General features: G+C 34.4%; 1 protein-coding gene across 5 annotated transcripts in view; it reads right to left on the bottom strand.

Moving 5' to 3' along the window:
- Nucleotides 1-22,254, bottom strand: part of LOC120412890 (hypoxia-inducible factor 3-alpha) — a 149,906-nt gene that overhangs the window by 77,362 nt on the left and 50,290 nt on the right. The window contains exons 1-2 of one of the 5 annotated variants that reach the window (XM_052710825.1): nucleotides 20,243-21,047; nucleotides 1,129-1,875 (exon numbers count right to left, since the gene is read on the bottom strand). The exons of 1 other annotated variant lie outside the window; for it this stretch is intronic. In XM_052710825.1, the coding sequence (XP_052566785.1) occupies nucleotides 1,129-1,559 (431 nt within the window). In that variant the 5' untranslated portion in view covers nucleotides 1,560-1,875; nucleotides 20,243-21,047. Of the gene's footprint in view, nucleotides 1-1,128; nucleotides 1,876-20,242; nucleotides 21,048-22,254 lie in introns of those variants that run through there. 3 more of the 5 variants (XM_039573517.2, XM_052710824.1, XM_039573518.2) reach the window with 3 other exon arrangements.

The raw sequence follows: 22,254 nt of genomic DNA, 5'->3' as shown, positions 1-22,254 counted from the left end.
TAAAATTCTCTACTTTTTTTTTGATTGGTAACCCGAGCAGACGGAAAAAACTTGAGAATAATATTGGTTGAAAGCCAAAACAACTAGGGAATAACATTGATGATCGAATTAGTTGTTAAAATAACAAAACATAATAACAATGATATGTTCGAAGAATAACTTAAAATGCTATTAGTCTGTTCTTACAATAACAATCCAATAACAAAAAAAATCATAGCGACGAATAACAAATACTGTTATAAATAACATAAAATGTTGTTGGCCTAGTATCTTCAAATATCATAAAATGTTATTCCCAAGTTATTACTGTCTGCTCGGGGGAGGTCAACTATGTTTCAAGTTTTGTTTAACGCTGAAGCCGTATCACACTTCCGATTTGTCAGATTGAGGAAATATACCCTGTCTCGGTCCATTTGTATTATTGCCTTATCAGAACTTTGATCATGTATTATACCTTTCATAAAGTGTTTTTTAGTAATAAATAGCTGAAGTAAAAGTGAACAAGCAACTCTCTGTTGTTGATGTATCTGAAAATATTGAAGTTACGACAAAAGCTTAGTGTGACCCCGGGCAGACGGTAATAACAAAATTCATGCCATTTCAATAACAAATTCTGTTAAAATAACAAAAAGTGTTATGGAATCTTCCTGAAAAATCCATTTCTGCATAATGGTTTAATAACGGTTTATGTTATCATAACAAAATTTGTTATTGGTCTGGTATTGGTTGAAAGCCAAAACAACTTTGGAATAACATTTTTTGTTATGGAAGAATAACTCCAACTGTTATTGGGATGATCGGATTAGTTGTTAAAATAACAAAAATTAATAACAAAGATTTGTTCGAAGAATAACTAAAAATGTTATTAGTCTGTTATTACAATAACATTCCAATAACAAAAAAATCATAACGACGAATAACAAATCTTGTTATAAATAACGTAAAATGTTATTGGCCTAGTATTTTCAAATATCAAAAAATGTTATTCCCAAGTTATTTCCGTCTGCTCGGGACGAACATTTTTATATTTCCCCTATGTCATATTGTGCTACTATCAGACCATTGAAAGAATGTTTGTGACACTGAATATCCGTTTTACCTCCCACCGAACATAAAGCCCACAATTACCTGTTAAAGTGGTACATGTTGTACATGTGCCCCGGCGGAATTGGGTATGCCCTCGGTGGCCCCCCATACCACGGCATCTGATGCCCATAGCTGACCCCGGCGTGGTTGATCATGGCAATCTCCTGCGGTCCCGGGCTGGGACCTTCCGGACCACCCGGATGGTACCCGGCCGCCGTCGGGAAGCTTAACCGATCGTCGTGCGGACCCGAGTACATGGGCGGCGGCGGAGGTGGCGGGTAGTTTTGGTTGTACTGTTGAGGTTGCTGTTGCATCGGGTAACACCCGACCGAGGACGGATCGTACCGGTTGTCCGGGTAGTCATCCCCGTAGTAGCTGGGACCGGGCTGCTGGTGGTGGTGATGGTGATGGGGGTAGTACCGGGAGGACCCATGGTGATCACCGAGGGTCGCGTAACCCGGCGAGACACTCATTTCGGTGACCTGTCCAGCAGGTTGATGGCCACTGGAGTTAGTGCTGCTGCTACTCCGGCAAGGTTCGTTTGGCGGATCCAGTTTGGCCCAGACGTGACTTTTCAGCCGTTAGTGATGCATTTTAATCGCCGATCGCTTTGAGGTTAACTTGGAGCACCAGTTTTGTCGTTCACTGCGAAACATTTTTTTTTGCACTTGTTTGAAACCACTTTTTTCGCCCACTCGGGTAAATCTTTGTTTTGCTTCACAATTCCACTGCCAAAGTGATTGTTGAAAAACTACATTTCACCGTTGTTCGTTGGCATTCTGCGGACACCTTTTGTAAAAAAAATCGACATTGATTCATGGCTCACTTCAGTTGAATGGGGCTAAATAGACAACTTAGATTAATTGTCCACATGGTTTGAAGTTGAGTGTACGCTGATACATTTACTTGCAATTCAACAGGCAACGAGAACAACGGCACGGCAATTTTCTCAGAAGTACAATTCGAGCACGTAACACCTCACGAAAAATTTCCGAGAAACCATAATGGAACACCCATTAGCTATCGATCCGTATCACAGACAGGACTAATCATTACACGACCTGGGCAAGGACGAGAACCCAGGAAATCCTTCCCGACCGTACTTTCCACGATAATTTCCTGAGAGTCCTTCACCTTCTAACCGGTGCCGATCCCGTAAACTTTCCCAAAAAGGACATCTCGGAAATTTCCGCGAACGAAGCTCGATACGCTTGAAAAGTTCTGAAATCGTAACGAAGTTTCCATAGTTGAGCACAAAGTGACGAGCTCGAAAGTTTGCTGAATCGTTTCTTTCTTTTTTTTTTTGTTGTTGAAATTTTGGGTACTTCTTGGAATATGCTATGACTTATTACATAGTGTCGGGACGTTTTGCCATTTGCTAAGTGGATTTTAATGTGTTCTGGAGTCCAAGAAATCATCTATTTTCACGCAGAAATATTTCGCCATTTGAATCCTTCATCTTTCTTATTGTTTTCGTCTTTTCTCCAAAAAAAAAACAAACGGTACGATTTTTCCACTCATGTTGCTGCCTTGTAGACGAAACAATGCAATAATGGAAATGGCCGCCCCCCGGGCACACAGGTACAACAAACCCCCGAAAAGAAAAATTTTCCATTCAGAGCCTCCCGGAGTGCTCCGGATCTTCTGAGGAGTGTGGGAGAAAAATAATAAAAGTTCAAGTCATGGTGACTGCTTAAACCTTGAAAGCAAAAATGGAAGTTTAAACATTTGTTTGTGTTAATGGTGCAAATAACGTGAGAGGTTATTAACTTCTTCTTAAAATAATTATTCAATTACGAAACCATTCCTGAAATAGTGTTTACTGTCTTCAATAATTGGCTCAACTTTCTTGATATTTTTTTCTGTAATTTTAAAAGTTGTTAAGAAAACTATTTTATTCATATGAAACGATTCAGTTTAACTTTTCCAAAGTGTTACTTCTGATTCCATTGAACAAAAAGACGTTTTTTTGTGCTCTCGAAACCTTTCCATAAAACAGATAGTACACGGATAGAAATCCTGTCCGGGAAATCGACAACATTGTTGTCGATTTGCTCTAAAATTCGTTTCGTAATGTTGTCGACCAGTCGTCCGGTAACATTTGCATTGAAATCGACAACAATGTTCTCGATTCTGAAGCGTGACGATTGGGTACGCCTGGCTCAAAACAAAAAGCACGCAGCCATCCCAAACGAAGGGTGGCGGTTTAATCGGTTTTTGAATTGACCGTTGGTTTTGGTTTTTGAATTGACCGTTGGATATTTCTTTTGGTTCAGTAAAACAGTTGATTCGTTTTTTTTATTTATTGAGGCAAAAAATACATCATTAATTAACAAACTAATCTTTGTGTGAGTGTGTGTGTGTGTGTGTGTGTTTGTTTGGAATATGGGAATACAAGAAATTAGTGTTTTTACAATCAGGAAACATGGGGATCTGGGGATTGAAGAATGTGGAGTTTTTGGGAATATGGGATTTTCTGAATCTGGGAATCCCGAATCAAAATTAGGGAATTTGTGATTTTAGGAACTTGGTATTATGTTATTTTAGAGATTTGGGAATATCGAAATAAGAAAATTTAGGAATTCAAGAACCTGATAATGTGGGATTTTGAGATTTAGGAATTAAGGAATTAAGGAATTAAGGAATTTGGGAATTTGGGAATTTGGGAATTTAGGAATTTATGAATTTAGGAATTTAGGAATTTAGGAATTTAGGAATTTAGGAATTTAGGAATTTAGGAATTTAGGAATTTAGGAATTTAGGAATTTAGGAATTTAGGAATTTAGGAATTTAGGAATTTAGGAATTTAGGAATTTAGGAATTTAGGAATTTAGGAATTTAGGAATTTAGGAATTTAGGAATTAAGGAATTTAGGAATTTAGGAATTTAGGAATTAAGGAATTTAAGAATTTGGGAATTTGGGATTTTGGGAATTGAAGAATTGTGGGATTTGTGAATTTAAGGATTTGGGAATTTAGGAATTTGAGAATTTAGGAATTTGCGAATTTGGCGATTTGGGAATTTGGGAATTTGAGAATTTGGGAATTTGGGAATTTGGGAATTTGGGAATTTGGGGATTTGGGAATTCAGGAATTTGAGGATTTAGGAATTTAGGAATTTGGAAATTTGAGAATTTGGTAATTTGGGAATTTAGAAATTTAAGAAATTGGAATTTAGGAATTTAAGAATAAAGGAATTTGAGAATTTAGGAATTTAGGAATTTGAGAATTTAGGCATTGAGGAATTTGAGAATTTAAGAATTTGATAATTTTGGAATTTGGGAATTTAAGAATTTGGGAATTTGGGAAAATGTGAATTTGTGAATTTGGGATTTTAAGAATTTGGGAATTTAGAAATTTGAGAATTTGTGAATTTGGGAATTAAAATTGAGATTTTGGGAATTTGAGAATTTGGGAATTTAAGAATTTGGGAATTTAAGAATTTGGGAATTTGGGAATTTGAAAATTTGGGAATTGTGGAATTTGGGAATTAGTGAATTTGTTAATTTGGGAATTTGGGAATTTAAGTATTTGGGAATTTGAGAATTTGGGAATTTGTGAATTTGGGAATCTGGGGATTTGGGAATTTGGGAATTTGGGAATTAAGAAATTTAGAAATTCAGGAATTTGGAATTAAGGAATTTAAAAATTTAGGAAATTAGGAATTTAAGAATTCAGGAATTTAGGAATTTAGGAACATAGGAAATAGAGAATTTGGGAATGTAAGAATTTGGGAATTTTGGAATTTGAGAATTAAGGAATTTGAGAATTAAGGAATTTGGGAATTTGGGATTTTGGGAATTTAAGAATTTGAAAATTTTAGAATTTGGGAATTTGGGAATTTAGGAATTTAGGAATTTAAGAATTTAGAAATTCAGGAAATTAGGAATTTAGGAATTTAGGAATTCAGGAATTGAGGAATTTAGGAATTTAAGAATTTAGGAATTCAGGAATTTAGGAATTTGGGAATTTGGGAATTAAAGAATTTAGGATTTTGTGAATTTGGGAGTTTGGGAATTAAAGAATTTGGGAATTTGGGATTTTGAAATTTGAGAATTTGGGAAATTAAGAATTTAGGAATTTGGGAATTTGTGAATTTGTGAATTCGGGAATTTAGTAATTGAAGAATTTTTGAATTTGGGAATATCAGAAATTGGGAATTTGGGAATTTGAGAATTTAAGAATTTAAGAATTAAGAAATTAGGGAATTTGGGAATTTGGGAATTAAGGAATTTGAGAATTTAGGAATTTGGAATTCAGGTATTTGGGAATTTAGGAATTTGGGAATTGGGGAATTTTGGGATTTGTTAATTTTGGAATTTGGGAATTTAAGAATTTGGGAATTTGGGAATTTGTGAATTTGTGAATTTGGGAATTTGGAAATTTGGAAATTTGGGAATTTGGGAATTTGGAAATCTGGGAATTTAAGAATTTGGGAATTTGAAAATTTGGGAATTGGGGAATTTGGGAATTAGTGAATTTGTTAATTTGGGAATTTGTGAATTTGGAAATTTGGGAATTTGGAAATCTGGGAATTTAAGAATTTGGGAATTTGAAAATTTGGGAATTGGAGAATCTGGGAATTAGTGAATTTGTTAATTTGGGAAGTTGGGAATTTAAGAATTTGGGAATTTTGGGAAATTTAGAATTACGGAATTTGGGAATTTGTGAATTTGGGAATTTGGAAATTTTGGAATTTGGGAATTTAAGAATTTGAGAATTCGGGAATTGGGAAATTTGGGAATAAATGAATTTGCTTGTGAATTTGTTAATTTGGGAATTTGGGAATATGGGAATTTAAGAATTTGAGAATTTGGGAATTTAAGGGAGGAGGAGGAGGAGGAGGAGGAGGAGGAGGAGGAGGAGGAGGAGGAGGAGGAGGAGGAGGAGGAGGAGGAGGAGAAGGAGGAGGAGGAGGAGGAGGAGGAGGAGGAGGAGGAGGAGGAGGACGAGCAGGAGGAGGAGGAGGAGGAGGAGGAGGAGGAGGAGGAGGAGGAGGAGGAGGAGGAGAAGAAGAATTGCGACCCAAGTGTCCAACTGAAAACACCGCCAACAAAGTCGTTCCGGACCGAGTCGAAATTCACAAGTGATTTCGGAAGTGGCAAAATCATCTGTCCGGGAGAAGTCAACGGTCGTTCCACACCAGCAGCGGCGGTTGATGATTTCTTCTCGCTAAACAACATCTTCTTCCGCATCGGCCGTGGGGCAGAAGGATGAGGAAGAGGTTCCGGCGATGCACTTATTCCGCTTTCCGGCTTCTCGAGTGCGGCCATTAGCAACGGTTCCGTCTTTAATTCCGTACTGGCCCTTTCGATCACTGTTGAGAACCGCGGCTGGCGGATCGACCTTTCACTTCTCCCGGGCAGGTGATTTTGCCACTTCCGAAAGCACTTTTTAACTTCGACCCGGTCCGGAACGACTTTCTTGGCGGTGTTAGCAACTAGACACTTCGGCAGCACATGTTGGTGCTTTCATTTAGCACAAAGTACACTTTATTTCACCAACACCCTCGGGAACACCGTGAACTTTTCCGGTCCTCCGGTTACTTCTCCCGAAAACATAAAAAAAAACTTTGAAAATATAAACAAACTGTCACGAGAGCAGAGTTGACGTTTTGAATTGGGCTGCGTTTTGACAGTAGTTACGCGTCGCAAAAGGATGACGGAAAAAGTCGCGTTTTCGAACACAAAAGTTTTCGAAATCGATGAAAATGTTTTCATTTTTGAAAACATTGTAAACGAAACCGAAAACAATCGATGTTATCGATTTTAAAACAATTTGTTGACGGTTTTTCCGACAGGATTTCTATCCGTGTGAACACGGTTTACTGTATTCCCATGCTTTTGCCACCCTGTCTGGTGTGCCAGACTACCCGCCGAAGGCAAATGACCCAGTACTTGTGCTGGGAGAGAAGTTTTCAACCTTGGAGTCGTTGCAGAAATTGGGCTCGGTATTGTTTGCGTCGGATTCTTGAGATTTCCATCCCAGAAAAGAAAGGCTCGCGCACTTGCAAAACACAAAAACTCATCCCAGACAAAACAATTGGAAAGCTTTTGCACGTGAAACCCCTTCGCTAACGGTCTCTGTGGCTTCCCTCTAAACTGACACGGTAGTAAACAACGTACAGGTTGCAGAATCACGACGGACACTCACGGGGTGGAGGTAGTAAAGTCTGGATCACTCCACGGGCGGAGCCTTGAAACAACAGATGGTTGGCACGACTATGGAGGAGGCGAAGAGCTGCTGCGTTCTGTTTGTTTTCTCAAACATGTGTACGATTGTGAGGCAGTGCTGTGAAGAATGTTTTGCTTAAACATCACCTTCATTTACTTCACGGCAGTAGCAGAAACAGACAGGTGTATGGCCAGATTCTTGGTTTCGAAGCGATGCTCGAGGGGTTTCCAGGTAAATTTGATGAAGTTTCGAAGAAATGTGGCTTTGACATCAGAGCAGTTCTCTACGAAATCGGTCTTTTTTTTAATTTTATTTTTTTGTATTTTTTGATCCGGCTAAAACTTACTTGGTGCTTTTGGTAAGCCCAAAGAAGCCATTTTGCATCATTTGTTTGTCCATATAATTTTCCATACAAATTTGGCAGCTGTCCATACAAAAACGATGCATGAAAAATCAAAAATCTGTATCATTTGAAGGATTTTTTTGATCGATTTGGTGTCTTCGGCAACGTTGTAAGTATGGATAAGGACTACACTGAAAAAATAAATGATGCACGATTATTTTTTTGGTGATTTTTTAAACACTATTTTTAATTTTTTATTATTTAGGGGAATCAAATAATGCCAACTCTTCAGAAATATTAATAATGTTCAAAAAAATTTTGATGTTATGAATTTTTGAATCAACCTGATATTTTCAAAAATCGAAATATTGGTCGCAAAAATTTTCATCTTAATTTTTCGATGTAAAATCGAATTTGCAATTAAAAAAGTCGCAAAAAAATTTCGACTTCATTTTTGGATAAAAAATCGAATCAAAAAGTTGTTCGGTGAAATTATAATAAAGTGCACCGTTTCAAAGTTAAAGCCATTTTTAGGTTACTTTTTTTAATAATCAGTTATTAATTTTTTTAAACTAGTGCCCATGTTTGCCCACTCTTGAAAATGGTAAAATGGAGCAATTCCAGTCCAAAACAGAAATTTTTAGGTACTTGTTTCTCGACCCTTGAAAATAGCGTAATGTTTTAAATATTTTTGTAATTCGTAATTTAAATATTTCTGTACCTCAAAGCCGATGCATTGTATCAAAAAGTGGTCAAAGACAAACTTGTAGGAAATTTGACGGGATTTCCGAAAAAATACACTGAAAGAAAAAACCACAACACTTTTATGAGATTTTTGGATTTTTAAGTTTAAAAGTCAAATATTCTAGGTGAGCCCTCGATTATTTTTCGTTCAAAATTTTTGAGGAAATAGCCTAAAATGTTACAAAATGACTAGGGCTGGTGATTTTTCGCGATTTCACGGAAGCCGCGTAATCCGCTAAATTCGCCCCAGTCCGTGAAATTTGAGAAATACCGTGAATACCGTGAAACTCATTGCATTCAAGTTTTTTTTAATTCAAAATTTTAAATGACTTTAAACAAGCATTTTAAAAAGCAGTTTACAAATAAAAAAAAATCATATCAGATCTACAACTATTTTTTAAAGATATTTTCATTACAAAATTCAACAATAAAAAGATAGTTTCTTTTTTCCAAAAAATCATAAAAGATTTTAAAAGAACATTAATCAACACTTTTTGAAAAAAATGCAAAAAAAATCTTTTTTTAATTTTTTGTAAAATTTATTTTTATAGATCGACGATATAAAACAACGACGAACAAAGTGCATTTAAATATTTTTAATTTTAATTATGTGTTTTAATTCAATTGATTAGTAAAATAATACATATTGAAATCATATTTGTTAACCATTTTGCAATGTTTTATATTATTTCTTGAATTTTATCAATATATGTAAAAACTGCTTTTAAGGAGTATTGCCTGAACTTTATTAAAATACTTAAATTTTCCAATGGCTTAATAAGGGAAAGCAAAAAAAATCTTTATGGCACTTATTTAAATGATTCTAGTTTTGAAAATTGAAGGTTCAGGACGTGCTTCGTTTTGGAGGTATTTAAGCAAATTAATTTTATAAAAAATCAATAAAATTAAATCATGAAATTCTTGACTTTTTTTATTAGGTCTTATAAATAAATGTTAACATTGAATGTATCCCTTTCACACCTTGTTTCATAAAGAGTTTCATTTCATTGTAAAACCTATTAAATAAATCTAAAATCGAATACTCCTTTTTTTCAAATGAATAATTTGTGTTGGAAGTTTTATTTTGTATCTAGAACTTCTGCTAACTTTAAAGACACTTGTCTGTTAATAATTTCGCTAAAAGAACACATTTTTGCGTTTATTTTGAGCAGTTTTTAAAGTGCCGTGAAATTTCAATGTTTTGTAATTGACATGTCGCGTATTTTGGTTTTTTTTGCCGTGAAAAATCACTAGCCCTAAAAATTACTGATGAAAAGTGCAGGGTGAACTCTCCTAAACAAATACAAAAAAAATTTACTAAAACTTTTTTTTTCAAAAGTGCTCTAAACATCAAAATCTTCAAAAACCGAACACGAAAGTCGATTCTCCAGACAATTTTACAGAAAAATCCCCATATTGACCATTGTCCTAAGTCCAATCGTTGTAAAGTTACAGCGGTTTTAAAAGTAAAAATGTTGAAAAAATTGTGTTTTGATGATTTTTGACAAGTTCTTTATGACATACTTGATTTTTCAGTCTCGAAAATATTTTTATCGGAAAGCTCGTCCAATTTCCCATATATTTGTCTTTGATCACATTTAAATTGGATGTATGAGCTCAAAGATATAAGCTAATTACATGGCTCATAACTGAAAACAGAATATTTTTTTCAGTGTAGGATAGTGATTTAAAAGTGGGCAGACATGGCTACTTATTTAAAAAAAATGAATAACTGTGACTATTTTCAAAATAATTACCATAAAAAAGGCTATAACTTGAAACCACTTTATCAAAATTTCACTGCAGTACTTTTTGATTATAAGTTCGATTTCTTATCGAAAAATTAAGTTTATTTTTTTTGCTAGCAATATTTCGATGTTTTCAAAAATCAGAATTAATTTAAAAAAAATCTTAACTCGATCAAAGATTTTTAGCTTATTCTGGAAATTTTTGAAGAGTTCGCATTTGATGCCCCCTTAAACATATATATATATATAAAATAGTGGAGCAATTCTCTACCAAAACCGGAAATGGATTTTATCTGTATTTTTTTATTTGGCTCAAACTTTGTGGGGGCTTCCCTATGACCAAATAAACTATTTTGTGTGGTTGGTTCACCCATACAAGTCTCCATACAATTTTGGCTGCATACAAAAATGGTATATAAATATTCAAACAGCCGTAACTTTTGAGTGAGTTTTCTGATCAATTTGGTGTCTTCGTCAAAGTTGTAGGTATTGTTGAGGACTTTTGAGAAAAAAAATAGGTACACGGATTTTTTTTTTTTTGCAGATTTTTTTATCAACTTTTTTTGCACTAAAACTCAATTTCCCAAAATACGTATTTTTTATTTTCGATTTGATTTTTTTATATGTTTTAGGAAACAAAAATCCGCAACTTTTGAGCCATAGAGAAAAATTGTTCAAAAATCTGCCGCCGGGTTATGAATTTTTGAAAAATAGTGATTTTTGGAAGAAATCGAAGTTTCATGCAAAAACAAGTTTAACATTATTTTTTAATGCAAAATTGAATTTGCAATCGAAAAGAACGTAACATATTTTTGATAAAGGGCTCCATTTTCAAGATAAAGCCAGCGAAAGTTTGATTTTAGCGAAATATTTGCAGTTTTTTAATTTTCAAAAATAGTGACCATGAGTGACCATTTCTAATTTTTTTTTTTTAGAAGTTCAGAAAATTAGCTATAAAATTGTCTAAGAGGCATTGAAGATTGGACCTCGGGTTGCTGAGATAGAGCCGCTTTAAGAAAAAGAAACACGAAAATTGAAGTTTTCTTAATCTCACAAAAATAACCCACCATTTTCTAATGACGATATCTCAGCAACTAATGGTCCGATTATAATCGATTATAACCGGACCATTAGTTGCTGAGATATCGTCATTAGAAAATGGTGGGTTATTTTTGTGAGATTAAGAAAACTTCAATTTTCGTGTTTCTTTTTCTTAAAGCGGCTCTATCTCAGCAACCCGAGGTCCAATCTTCAATGTCTCTTTGACAATTTTATAGCAAATTTTCTGAACGGCAGATTTTTTGATCATGTTTCTCTATGGCTCTAAAGTTGCGGATTTTTGTCCCCTAAAACATATCAAAAAATCTCGAAAATCAAAAAATACGTATTTTGGGAAATTGAGTTTTAGTGAAAAAAAAGTTGATTAAAAAATCTGCAAAAAAAATTTCCGTGTACCTATTTTTTCTCAAAAGTCCTCAACAATACCTACAACTTTGCCGAAGACACCAAATTGATCAGAAAATTCACTCAAAAGTTACAGCTGTTTGAATATTTACGTACCATTTTTGTATGGACAGCAGCCAAAATTGTATGGACACTTGTATGGGTGAACCAATGACGCAAAATAGCTTATTTGGTCATAGGGAAGGCCCCACAAAATTTAAGTCAAATCAAAAAATTCAAAAAATAAAAATGGTCGAAATCGGCCGATTTCATAGAGAGTTGCTCAGTGTTTTTTTGCAAATCAAGTTTTAGTGACAAAAAGTGAAATTTAAAATCACCAAAAAATATTTTACCGTGTATTTTTTTTTCCAGTGTAGTCCTTATCTATACCTACCACTTTTCCAAAGACACCAAATCGATCGAAAAAATCCTTTAAAAAATACAGATTGTTGAATTTTAATGTATGATTTTTAATTATATGGACAAACTAATGATGCAAAATGGCTTCTTTTGGTATAACGAAGTTTCAGCCGGATTAAAAAAAATACAAAAAAATCAAATGATCGAAATCTCAGAGAATTGCGCATTATGTTTCAGAGGGGTTAAGATTTATGATATTTTAATATTACAGGTAATCAAGAGAATCCTGAAAATGGCGAAGATAACAGCGTTTCTCCAGAGATTCGCCCAATTTTGACACAACCTAACTCTCGAATCTTCGAGAGAGCTCAAACATCTCATACTTCTTGGAAAGGCTTCAAACAGGCTACCTTCCAATAACGTCAACGGCAGCAGCAACGACGACGAAAATTTGAAAATTTTCCCGGTACCATTATCCAGAACAGCCAGCCAGTCAGCCAGCAAGCCATGGGCCATGTTTGCCGTGGCCAAATAATTTCGCACTGATGTGGCAAACATTTGTTCTCCCAGGCTGGGTATTGGAGTAGGTTCCGATACGCGCGCCTCACATTGTCGTGGAGAAAGGTCACCGCCGAACAGTGACTTCCGTTGTTTTGCCCGCGGGCCACAAAGCCAGAATCGATCAATCTTCATTTTGGGGGGAGTTGCTGTTTTTTGGGGCGAGAGGTAGGTTTAAGCTTGTTTGAAAACTTTAAGATGAGAACTTGGCACACTGCAAATTTACAGACTTTTGCGACTTTGATAAAAATCCTTGTGTGCTTTTCCAAACAATAAATAAAATGAGAGATATCATATCAGTGCCACGACCTGTGCTCCAGAAAGTGTAGTATCACCCGAGCCATCCAAAAATACTCGAATGATCCAACCAACCAAGCACCAACCAACAGCTGATAAGATAGCGTTGCACCAAAAATCGTGGTGCGTGGGTCAGTTCAAGCGCGTTTTTTCGCACCAAACCCCAATTTTTCCGCCGGCGGCTGTGTGTGTGTGTTTCCGCGTGTCAAACGCATAAAAATGACACCCACACACACACACTCGGCGGGGAAAACATCTGGCGTGTGCGGCAGTGGAAATTTTTCGCCAACGATTATCTGCGCTTTTTCTTTCTTTTCCTTTTTTTTTGGCTGCACACTTTGAGCGAGAAAAGCACTGTGGTGGAAAATTAATTGGTCGAAATTTAGCGCTGCACTTATTCAGTCATTCATCGTGGCGTCTAGTTGAATGAAATTTTGGCGATAATTTATGATGGTTGATACGATGACTAGATAAAGATATCTTAAAATTCGGGAAGCATTTTAAAATTGGTCGATTGACATACTGAGGCAGCACAGACGCAGTGAAAAGAACATCAAAAACGTAATTTATAACTTTGATGGTTGAGAAATCATTGAAAATGCTAAACACAGTGGAGTTGAGTTTGCAATCAAAATTTAATTAAAACAAACTTCTTTTTCCTGCAGTGAACACTTTGAGTGACTTGTCTCAAATGTGCTGAATAGTGAAACAGGGTTTCAACCGCACATTAGTGCTGATCCGTGAAATCATATATTTAACTAGTCGTCACATTTATTGGTATACATTTTGAACAAGCGTTAACTCGGCTGTTAGCGACTCTGGTTGATAACCGGAAATGGAATTCGCTTGCGATTTTTTATTCGACTAAATATGTTGGGGCTGTTCATACACAAAAGGTATATTTTGATCGATTTGGTAACCTTGGCAAAGTTGTTGGTATTGCTTAAGACAATTCAGCGTAAAAAAAATTCACTTAAAAAATAAAACATTTTTTAATAACTTTTTATCACTATGAATTGAACTCCCGAAATCATATTTTTTTAATTCGAATAAAAATGTTTTAAGAGATCACTTTTTAGTGAAAAATCATATTTTAAGCATATATTTTTACCTGTATAATTTTCTGATGGCACATCGATTTGGCCATTGGACCGTTTTAGAGTTAAAGCCATTTAAAACTGAGAAAATTTCTTATATTTTTCAAGTAATGTTGGAGATTGATATCTTCTTTTCTCAGATAAAAACCCTCAAATATATTTAAAAAATAATAATAAAATTGATATTTTTTTAGAGTTACCCAAACTGCAATCGATTATTGATCAAAAAATGAATTATTCGTGTAAAGAATAACTGTAAGAGTCGTTTAGATACAACGTCAAAACACTTGCAGCTAAAGGGGGTCTAATAAGATGGAATTGCAACTTTTAACATCTGTGTCTTCTGGGATTTCTAGCGATTTTAAAGATTTTTGTTGCAAATAAATAAGAAATAAAACAAAAACTAAATTTCAAATTTCAAGTCTAATCTTTCCAAAATTTCGAAATTGCTTAATGAATCATTACAGTTTCGCTACCATAAAATAATTGGTAAATTTCAATGAATTCATGAACATATTTTTTTCCATAACTGTTACGTCTTTTCACCGATCTGTGGTACCAAAATGTAAAATTTGTTAAAATATTTAAAAAAAATATTGAAAATGCATAAATAATCGTTAAATCCAAAGTTGCTATCGATAAAATTATCGAGATTAATAACGACAGACGTGCATCGGCACTCAATAGCACTTGACAGTGAAAAAAAAGCTAAATAACGTTATCGTTATTCCGATACTTTTATCGGCGATAACGGACGATTACTTATGATTAATATACTTCTAAAATTTACTTAATCCAGCCAAATTATTTTCAATTTTCAAGCTTCCCATATGAAAAAGTTATTTTTAATACAATAAAAATCACAAAATACCGTATTTTCTTGAATATACTCAAATTTTCAAAATTCGCAATATGGGTATCAAACGATTCGAAATGTTGCTTGCATTTGCACTGTTGTAGAGTTTTGTATAATGAAATACTCAAAAAGAAGTGAATGCAGCCAAAATTCCAAATCGTTTGACACCCATATTGCGATTTGTAGAAATTTGAGTATTTTCGAGAAAATACGGTAGTTTGTGAAAATTTGAGTATTTCATTCAAAAAGCTCTAAAAAGTGAAAATGCATGCAACATTTCGAATCATTTGATACCCATATTTCAAATTATGAAAATTTGAGTAGTTTACAAAATACAGTATTTTGTGATTTTTTTTGTATTATTGCTTGGGAACTTGGCAAATTATAGAAATTTGAGTATTTTCGAGAACATACGAAATCTTGTGAAAATCTGGGTATTTAATTCAAAAATCATTAAAACGGTAAATATGCATGCAAAATTTCGAAACGTTTGATACCCATATTGCGAATTATAAAACTTTTAGTAGTTTCGAGAAAATACGGTAGTTTGTGAAAATTTGAGTATTTTATTCAAAAATCTCTACAACAGTGAAAATAAATGCAAATTTTCGAATCGTTTGATACCCAGATTGCGAGTTATGAAAATTTAAGTACTTTCGAGATAATACGGTATTTTGTAAAAAATTGAGTATTTCATTCAAAAAAATCTAAAACAGCGAAAATGCATGTAAAATTTCGTTTCGTTTGATACCCATTTTTGAAATTATGAAAATTTTAGTGCTTTAAAAAAAACGGTATTTTGCGATTTTTTTGTATTTATGCTTATTTATGCTAAAAAAATACGGTATTTTGCGATTTTTTGTAACTATGCTTTGAAACTTACATGATCAAAAATTATAGTCTAAACAAATGCAATGAAAATTTATTTTGATATTGATGGGCTAAGCAAATTTAATAGTAGTTTATGCAACAAGTTGCAAAAAGAGGATTTTTTCAGCACGAGTCGTACATTTATCCAACGAGGTTCACCGAGTTGGATAAATACGAAGAGTGCTGAAAAAATCAAGTTTTGCAACGAGTTCCATACAACATTTTTTGCAATTCCAAAAAACACACACTGAGTGAAATTTTATGTCAAATTTTCATGTATTTTGTCATTTAATCGTTTAAATCAAAAAAATGTTGAAAAGCGTTACTTTTCGAAACAAGTGCTGAAAAGTTCAACTTTTCAGCACCCATTAGAGTGCTGAAAAGATGAACTTTTCAGCATTTATTTTGAAAAGTGTTGCTATTCGATTCTGTTATTTTTGGTACAGAAAAGTAGGCTATTTCGTCGTTCAAGAATGTCAGGAAAAGTAAGTAATTTCACGACGGAATTGCAAAAAAGAGATTTTTAAAATGAATTATCGAAATAACGATAACGATAGATTATCGTTATCGTCCCGATGATAGCGATAACCATTAACTGATTCAATCAGGTATCAACCCCAGTTACAAAAAAGTATAATCATGATTAATTTAGAAATAAATATGTAAGCAAAAGATAACTTTCAAATATTTCAACATAAAACTATTCGTTTCGTTACAATTTACCAAACATTTTAAAGAAATCAAAATCTATACAAAACTAAACACCTTCGTTTTATCAAAATGCATAACTTTACTTGAATTATCTTCAAAATTTATTTATTTTTTCTTTTGAGGTCACTGCAATTATTTCAAAAGTTGTTATCAACAAAATTATCCCAAAAAATTAGGGAGCAGAACAAAACTGTTGAACAAAATCTAGAAATTTTCAATTTTCTGTGAAATTCGATCTGTTTTGTCTTCTTGGAAAAAATATGTTTTATAGCACAGGTTGGAAAATTACAAAATATTTGACAAAAAAAATGTTTCCCAAAAACTGCCTAAGACTGAATTTAATGATGAACACCGTTATCATAATCAATGTTGTATTATTTATTTTACGTAATATTATTCTTAGCTACGGTGCTATTCGTCTCTGTGAGAGCTAGGTTTTGAATCCCGTCGGTTGCAGACCTTTTTGTGTGTGGAAAAACTGTGCATGCATGTTTTTGACAAAAAAAATTGTTTTCGTCAAATCTTAAATTTTTTGAAAACTAATGATTGCATTGCAACTGAACTAGTGTATACTGCATTTTAAACACATTTTGCAATCAAATGTTGAGACTATGGCTTGAAATTATACTGAGAAAATTTATTTTCTATTAAATTTAAACTTTAAAAAAGTCTGAAACGGTAATTTTCATAAAATTGTAGTCAGATTTTCGAAAAAAATGGCTTAAGCTAAGGTCAAAGCAATTTAATTTGAAGCTTTAAGAATGGAGGCCTCCTTTTTTTAAATTGTACTCATAAATTCAGAAAGCAAAATATAATATTTATTTTTGTCCAAAACTTCATTTTTTTCTGCAAGCGATTTGATATCAATTTTTCTACATTAATAATTATATGTTGTTTGTTCGTGATTACTTTGAAAATTTTTTGATGTTTTTATTTTTTCAAATTCCGATGTACGGCAAAAAAAAACACTTTTTTCATGGACATGTTGAAAGCAAAGTTTATAATTTTGATTTTTATATTTTATCTTTTTTTTTGTAATCTTCAAAAAGCACAGATAGGAAAACAGAAACTGCTGAGCAAAACAGTATCATTTAAACTAAAAAAATTATAATTTAATAATTCTAACCCCGCAATTAGTTGACAAAAAAAACTTGCTTTTGCATTCCAATTGAGACTAACTGAATGAGTAAGATGATTACATTTTTTATTATTTTTGGATTGTCCCTCGGCCTTAAAACGAGCTCGAATTCACTACAGCATGTGATTCGAGTTAAGTTTTTAAACAAAGTATTTTCTTAATGGTTAAATACTCAAAAAAAAAGAAAATTTTGTTATCTGGACTAAAAAAACTCCCGATTGTTTCATTGTGCAAAACAGACAACTTGAAGAAAAGTGTGAATGTTTGATGGAATTTAACATATATCAATACGTTCAAGAATGTAAAATAAAAAGAAATATACAAAGTTGATAATTAAGTCTTGAACACTACAAATACATTGCTATACAATTTATACAATTTGAAAAAATCTCTCTGAGGGCTGGAAATTTTGAAAATGAGTATTTTTCTTTTTGGAATTGAGCGGAAATCAAATGTGTTTGCAAAATGCATCAATATTTTATCTAGATCTAATATTTAAAAAATATACTTATGCATATCGCAAATTCCACATAAGTTTAAAAAATAAATTGCGAGCTCAATAGTATAGGGAACATACACGAATATTTCAAACTACTAGTAAAACTAACACAAAAAGGATTTTGTTTTCAATCTTTGCAATTATTTGGCTTAATTTTTCTACACGTATTTTGATGTACCATTATTGAACTGCTATAGCTTAAAATGTTTAAAAAGCTGTGAAAAATACCTAAAAGTCAATTAAAATTAGAGGTGGGCAAAAAAAGAGCGAACCGCTCAAAGAGCCGGTTCGCTAAAAAGAGCGATTGAACCAGGGCTGGTAAAAAAGAGCCGTGGTTCTTTTTAAAATGCGGTCATTTTAAAGAACCGCCCCAAGATGATTTTTTGAAAACTTGTGTCTATTTTTAAGTTCATAAATAGAATCCATAAAATTTACAACAAATTGTAGCCCCAAATTTGTTTTTGGGAATTGTAAATGGAATTTCAAACATTCCAATGCATATAAAAATTTAATTTAAAAATTTCCCCACGGTGTATTTTTTCAAATACTTTAGGATAAAAACGGCAGGTTAAAGAGGGGCTTTTTTCGACATCTTGAGAGCCGAATCGTCATATTTCGTTAGGAGTTTATTGCAACTGTTTTCATAAATATATTTTGAAAGACTCTAAATAGCATTGATGTCCACATTTGAGCAATACTTTAATGTTTTCAATTTCATATTTTTCAGTTTCCTAGTTTTCTTTGAAATCCCAAAAGTGAATGATATTCTAAACAAAATAAAAAAAAACTTTTCACTGTACAACTGATCGTAAATTTAAGCATTTCAGATTGTTTAACTTGGAAAATTTACCAAAATATAATAGAGATTTTGGATAAAAATTAATCCTACTAGCCCGTTTAAACTCTAGCATTTATCGCCTTTATCGATTTAATCACAATGTTAATAGAATTCGCAGAATATTTTCTCCAAATATTAGCATTTATTCAATTTTGGCAGAAATAAACCCATTTTCGAAAAATTAAATGCAGTATTTTCTCAAAAATCCTTGATTTAAGTCTGGGTGCCATTCAATAAATCGAACGAGTAGGTTTGAGCACAAATCTTGACATAGAGACACCTAAGATCTATAGTTTTCATGCGCATTTTCTCGTTTTTAGGTTTTTGTTTTTCAAATTAATTATACAAATTCAATAAAAAACTATAAAATCTATAAAATTTTTGAAAAGGAGCGAAAGAGCCGTTCAAAAGAGCCGCTCTTTTTAATGAGCGAACGAAAATGAGCGGCTCCTAAAAAAGAGCGGGTTTGCCCACCTCTAATTAAAATGTTAAGTTGTAGGACAAATTTTTTCGGCATTTCAAGCAACTATTTGTTAGTTGATAAGCTTAAAAAAATAACCTCAATTGGATTAAATTGCTTCAAATTAGTTTTGCTTCTTGTTTTTTGTTTGTTTCGAAAACAGCTAAATGAACCGCTCTTTTTTAAGTGATGTTTTTGGTTCAAATTCGCACGAGGCAAGTATCCCAAATTGATAATGAGCAAACAATATAGCGATTGAAACAGGTGGCTTCCACTTGCTTTCTTTCAAAGAGAATTGAAATCGAAAAATTTCCACCCATTTTACACAACGTATCTTTTATTTAAGTGAAACAAATTTTGTTTTGCGATTTAATTCTTAGATGTTTTTAATTGTTTATGTGGGAGAGGACCTCGTAATCTTGAAAGTTCAATGATAAAAGCCATCTCCGGAGTTTGAAGCGTACTCAAGCGTTCGTACTTATCGTAAAGAAATAGAATAAAAATAGACTGTCTAAAGTACATCTGGGTGCTATTTTTAAACATCCTCATTATAGTGAAGTTATGAGTCAGCTAAAACAGCTAATGATATGCCAAGTTCCCGGATTTCGGATATTGACGTAAATCGGTTCTAATTTTTTTAGCACTCTCCAAAATGAACAGGATCAAAATCACTATTTCATTCACTTTATCCTGAGAGTTTCTCCATGTGTTTCAAGTCAAGGACACCTGACCGGTGATGAGTAGCCGAAAACTGTGCCCCCAAAGATCGTTTACCACTCAGTTAAATAAACAGAAACTTAAGAAAAAAAAATCAAAAACCATTCACAGCGTCCGTACACTCAACTTCCATGTCAATCCATCTTCGCGCCGGTCACCCAAACTCAAGAAGTGAGCCATAAATAATCTGTTATTTTTGCACTGTGCCCGTGTGTGTTTGTGTGTCAATAGCCAAATTAATGACTTGCACGCACACACACACACACCCACACGAATTTCGGCAATCCATTATCAGCTCACGTACACACAAACTATACCGTTGAAACCTGCTGCTGCCGCCGCTGATCAGTTGTCATTCACTCTTTTATATTTTCTTGAACTCTTGTTGTTGTTGTCAAACTTCTCACTTTCGAGCAATCACCTCCCTCTCTTCCTCACTCCCCCACTACCACACGATCAACAATTTGCGATTTTTTCGCCGAAATTTAGCGCTCTCACTCGTTTCACACTTCAAGGCCACTCGTTGATATTTCACGCGTTATCAATCGCACACACCAACACCACACGAAAATGTGCTCCTGCCGAGCGTGGTGCGAACTCTATTTTTTTGTTGTTGTTTCGTTATCACTTGTTTTCTTCTCGATATTCTTGCTCTTCGCGACAATAGTGTTGATGCTGGGCCCACCAGTTGATCCGGCAGATCACACCACTACACACGCAGGCTCAACAAGTGTCAGCTGAGCCGAATCCTTCACCCCGTTGGCTATCAATCGCTGTAACAACATGCACCAACATTCGATAAAATCTTCCCAAGTGGAACAATATCTCTCCCGCAAACACAACAGCTAGCTCCAACAACGACGTCAAAGGTGGTTCCGTCAAAAACAGCCTACTACGATGATGTTTATTTCCACTTTTTCTCGCTTCTAAGAAAAAACAGCCAAAAGGACGCACGAAGAGGTCACGGAAAAGTGTGGAAAATCCCGCCGAGGAGGAGGGAGAGAAAAAAAAAGTTTTCCCGAAAACCGCCGGACCGCGCGCGCGATTCTTTTCTACATGTGTGTGGTGAAGAGCCCGCGCCTGAACCAAGACTGACTGCCGGAACTCGGAGCCGGCTGGCCCACGGCCAGAGCCCGCCCGTCGGTGTGCAATCACCACACGAAGACGACGGCGAGAGCGAACTCAAACTTCGGCCTGCCGTGCGTCTCCACCCCGCGAAATCACTCACTTTTATCTGTGTGTGTGTGTGGGTGTGCGTGTAAATTTGCCACCCCTCGTACAATGTTGCACGAGCGCGTGTGTGTGGTAGTGGAAAACTTCCAACTCGCGCGCGGTCTGCTCCCCCCAAAACACACTGAGAATGTGTGATTGTGAGAAGTTGAAAGGAGCAGGAAAAAAGAAACAAGCTAAACAGCAAAATCCACCGTCAACACGTATCGGGCACGAACGGGGCCCGAAGTGATGCAGAAAAAAAAAGGTTTTTGCTAATTTTGGGATGTTCAAGTTGGTTGAACAATCGGTGCAAGTCGGTGGGAAAGGAAGGTATCGATATGAGCAAAGACCGGTTGGTGGTGGTGCTATTTTCGGTTGATTGAATCGTGTGGTTGATGATTGCTGGCGTGGTTTTTGAATATAACAGATTGACAGGATAGACAACTTTGTAAAATAAAAAAAAGTTGCAGTAACACAACTGTTAACATTATTTCTTTAATAGAAATTTTTTATATGTTTAAAATTTATTCATTATGACAAAACATTCATACTTCTTATTTGCTGGGCTGCAGAGATGAATTGCTTTTGAGGCGACTCCAACTCCGACGCCGTCGCCGATTTCTGAAATTTTAGTAACTTTGACTCCAGCTTCTCAAGATTTAGCGACTCCGACTCCCAAAACGACTCGGTTATGACTCGGCTACGACTACGACTCAAATAACAACTCCAGTGGAAGAAAATAAGCCGACTCCAGCATATACAAATTTTCTGACTCCGACTCCGACTTCAGCTCACCAAAAAGACTCGACTCCTGCTTCGACACTACAGCCTTGAATTGTTGTATAATTTTCATCAAAAAGTATTTTTTTCGAAGCATTGAATTTCATATTAGATGATCTGGATTGAACTTTGTTAATGCATACCCATTGTCTTGAAAAGCCAGTTTTGAAAATGTGTATGAAGATAATGGAATTTCTGATCGATTTGGTGTTTTCTGCAAAGCTGGTTGATTATGATGTGGAATTTGCAGAAGTAATAGGTAAACGGAATAAAATCCCGTTTTTTTTATTTTACTATTCATTGCTAAAAGTTCAACTAAAAGAG

The sequence above is a fragment of the Culex pipiens genome, chromosome 3, assembly GCF_016801865.2.
Source record: "Culex pipiens pallens isolate TS chromosome 3, TS_CPP_V2, whole genome shotgun sequence".
Taxonomy (NCBI): Eukaryota; Metazoa; Arthropoda; class Insecta; order Diptera; family Culicidae; genus Culex; species Culex pipiens.
Note: the sequence above shows the minus strand (reverse complement) of the source record. Positions and strands in the feature narration are given on the sequence as shown.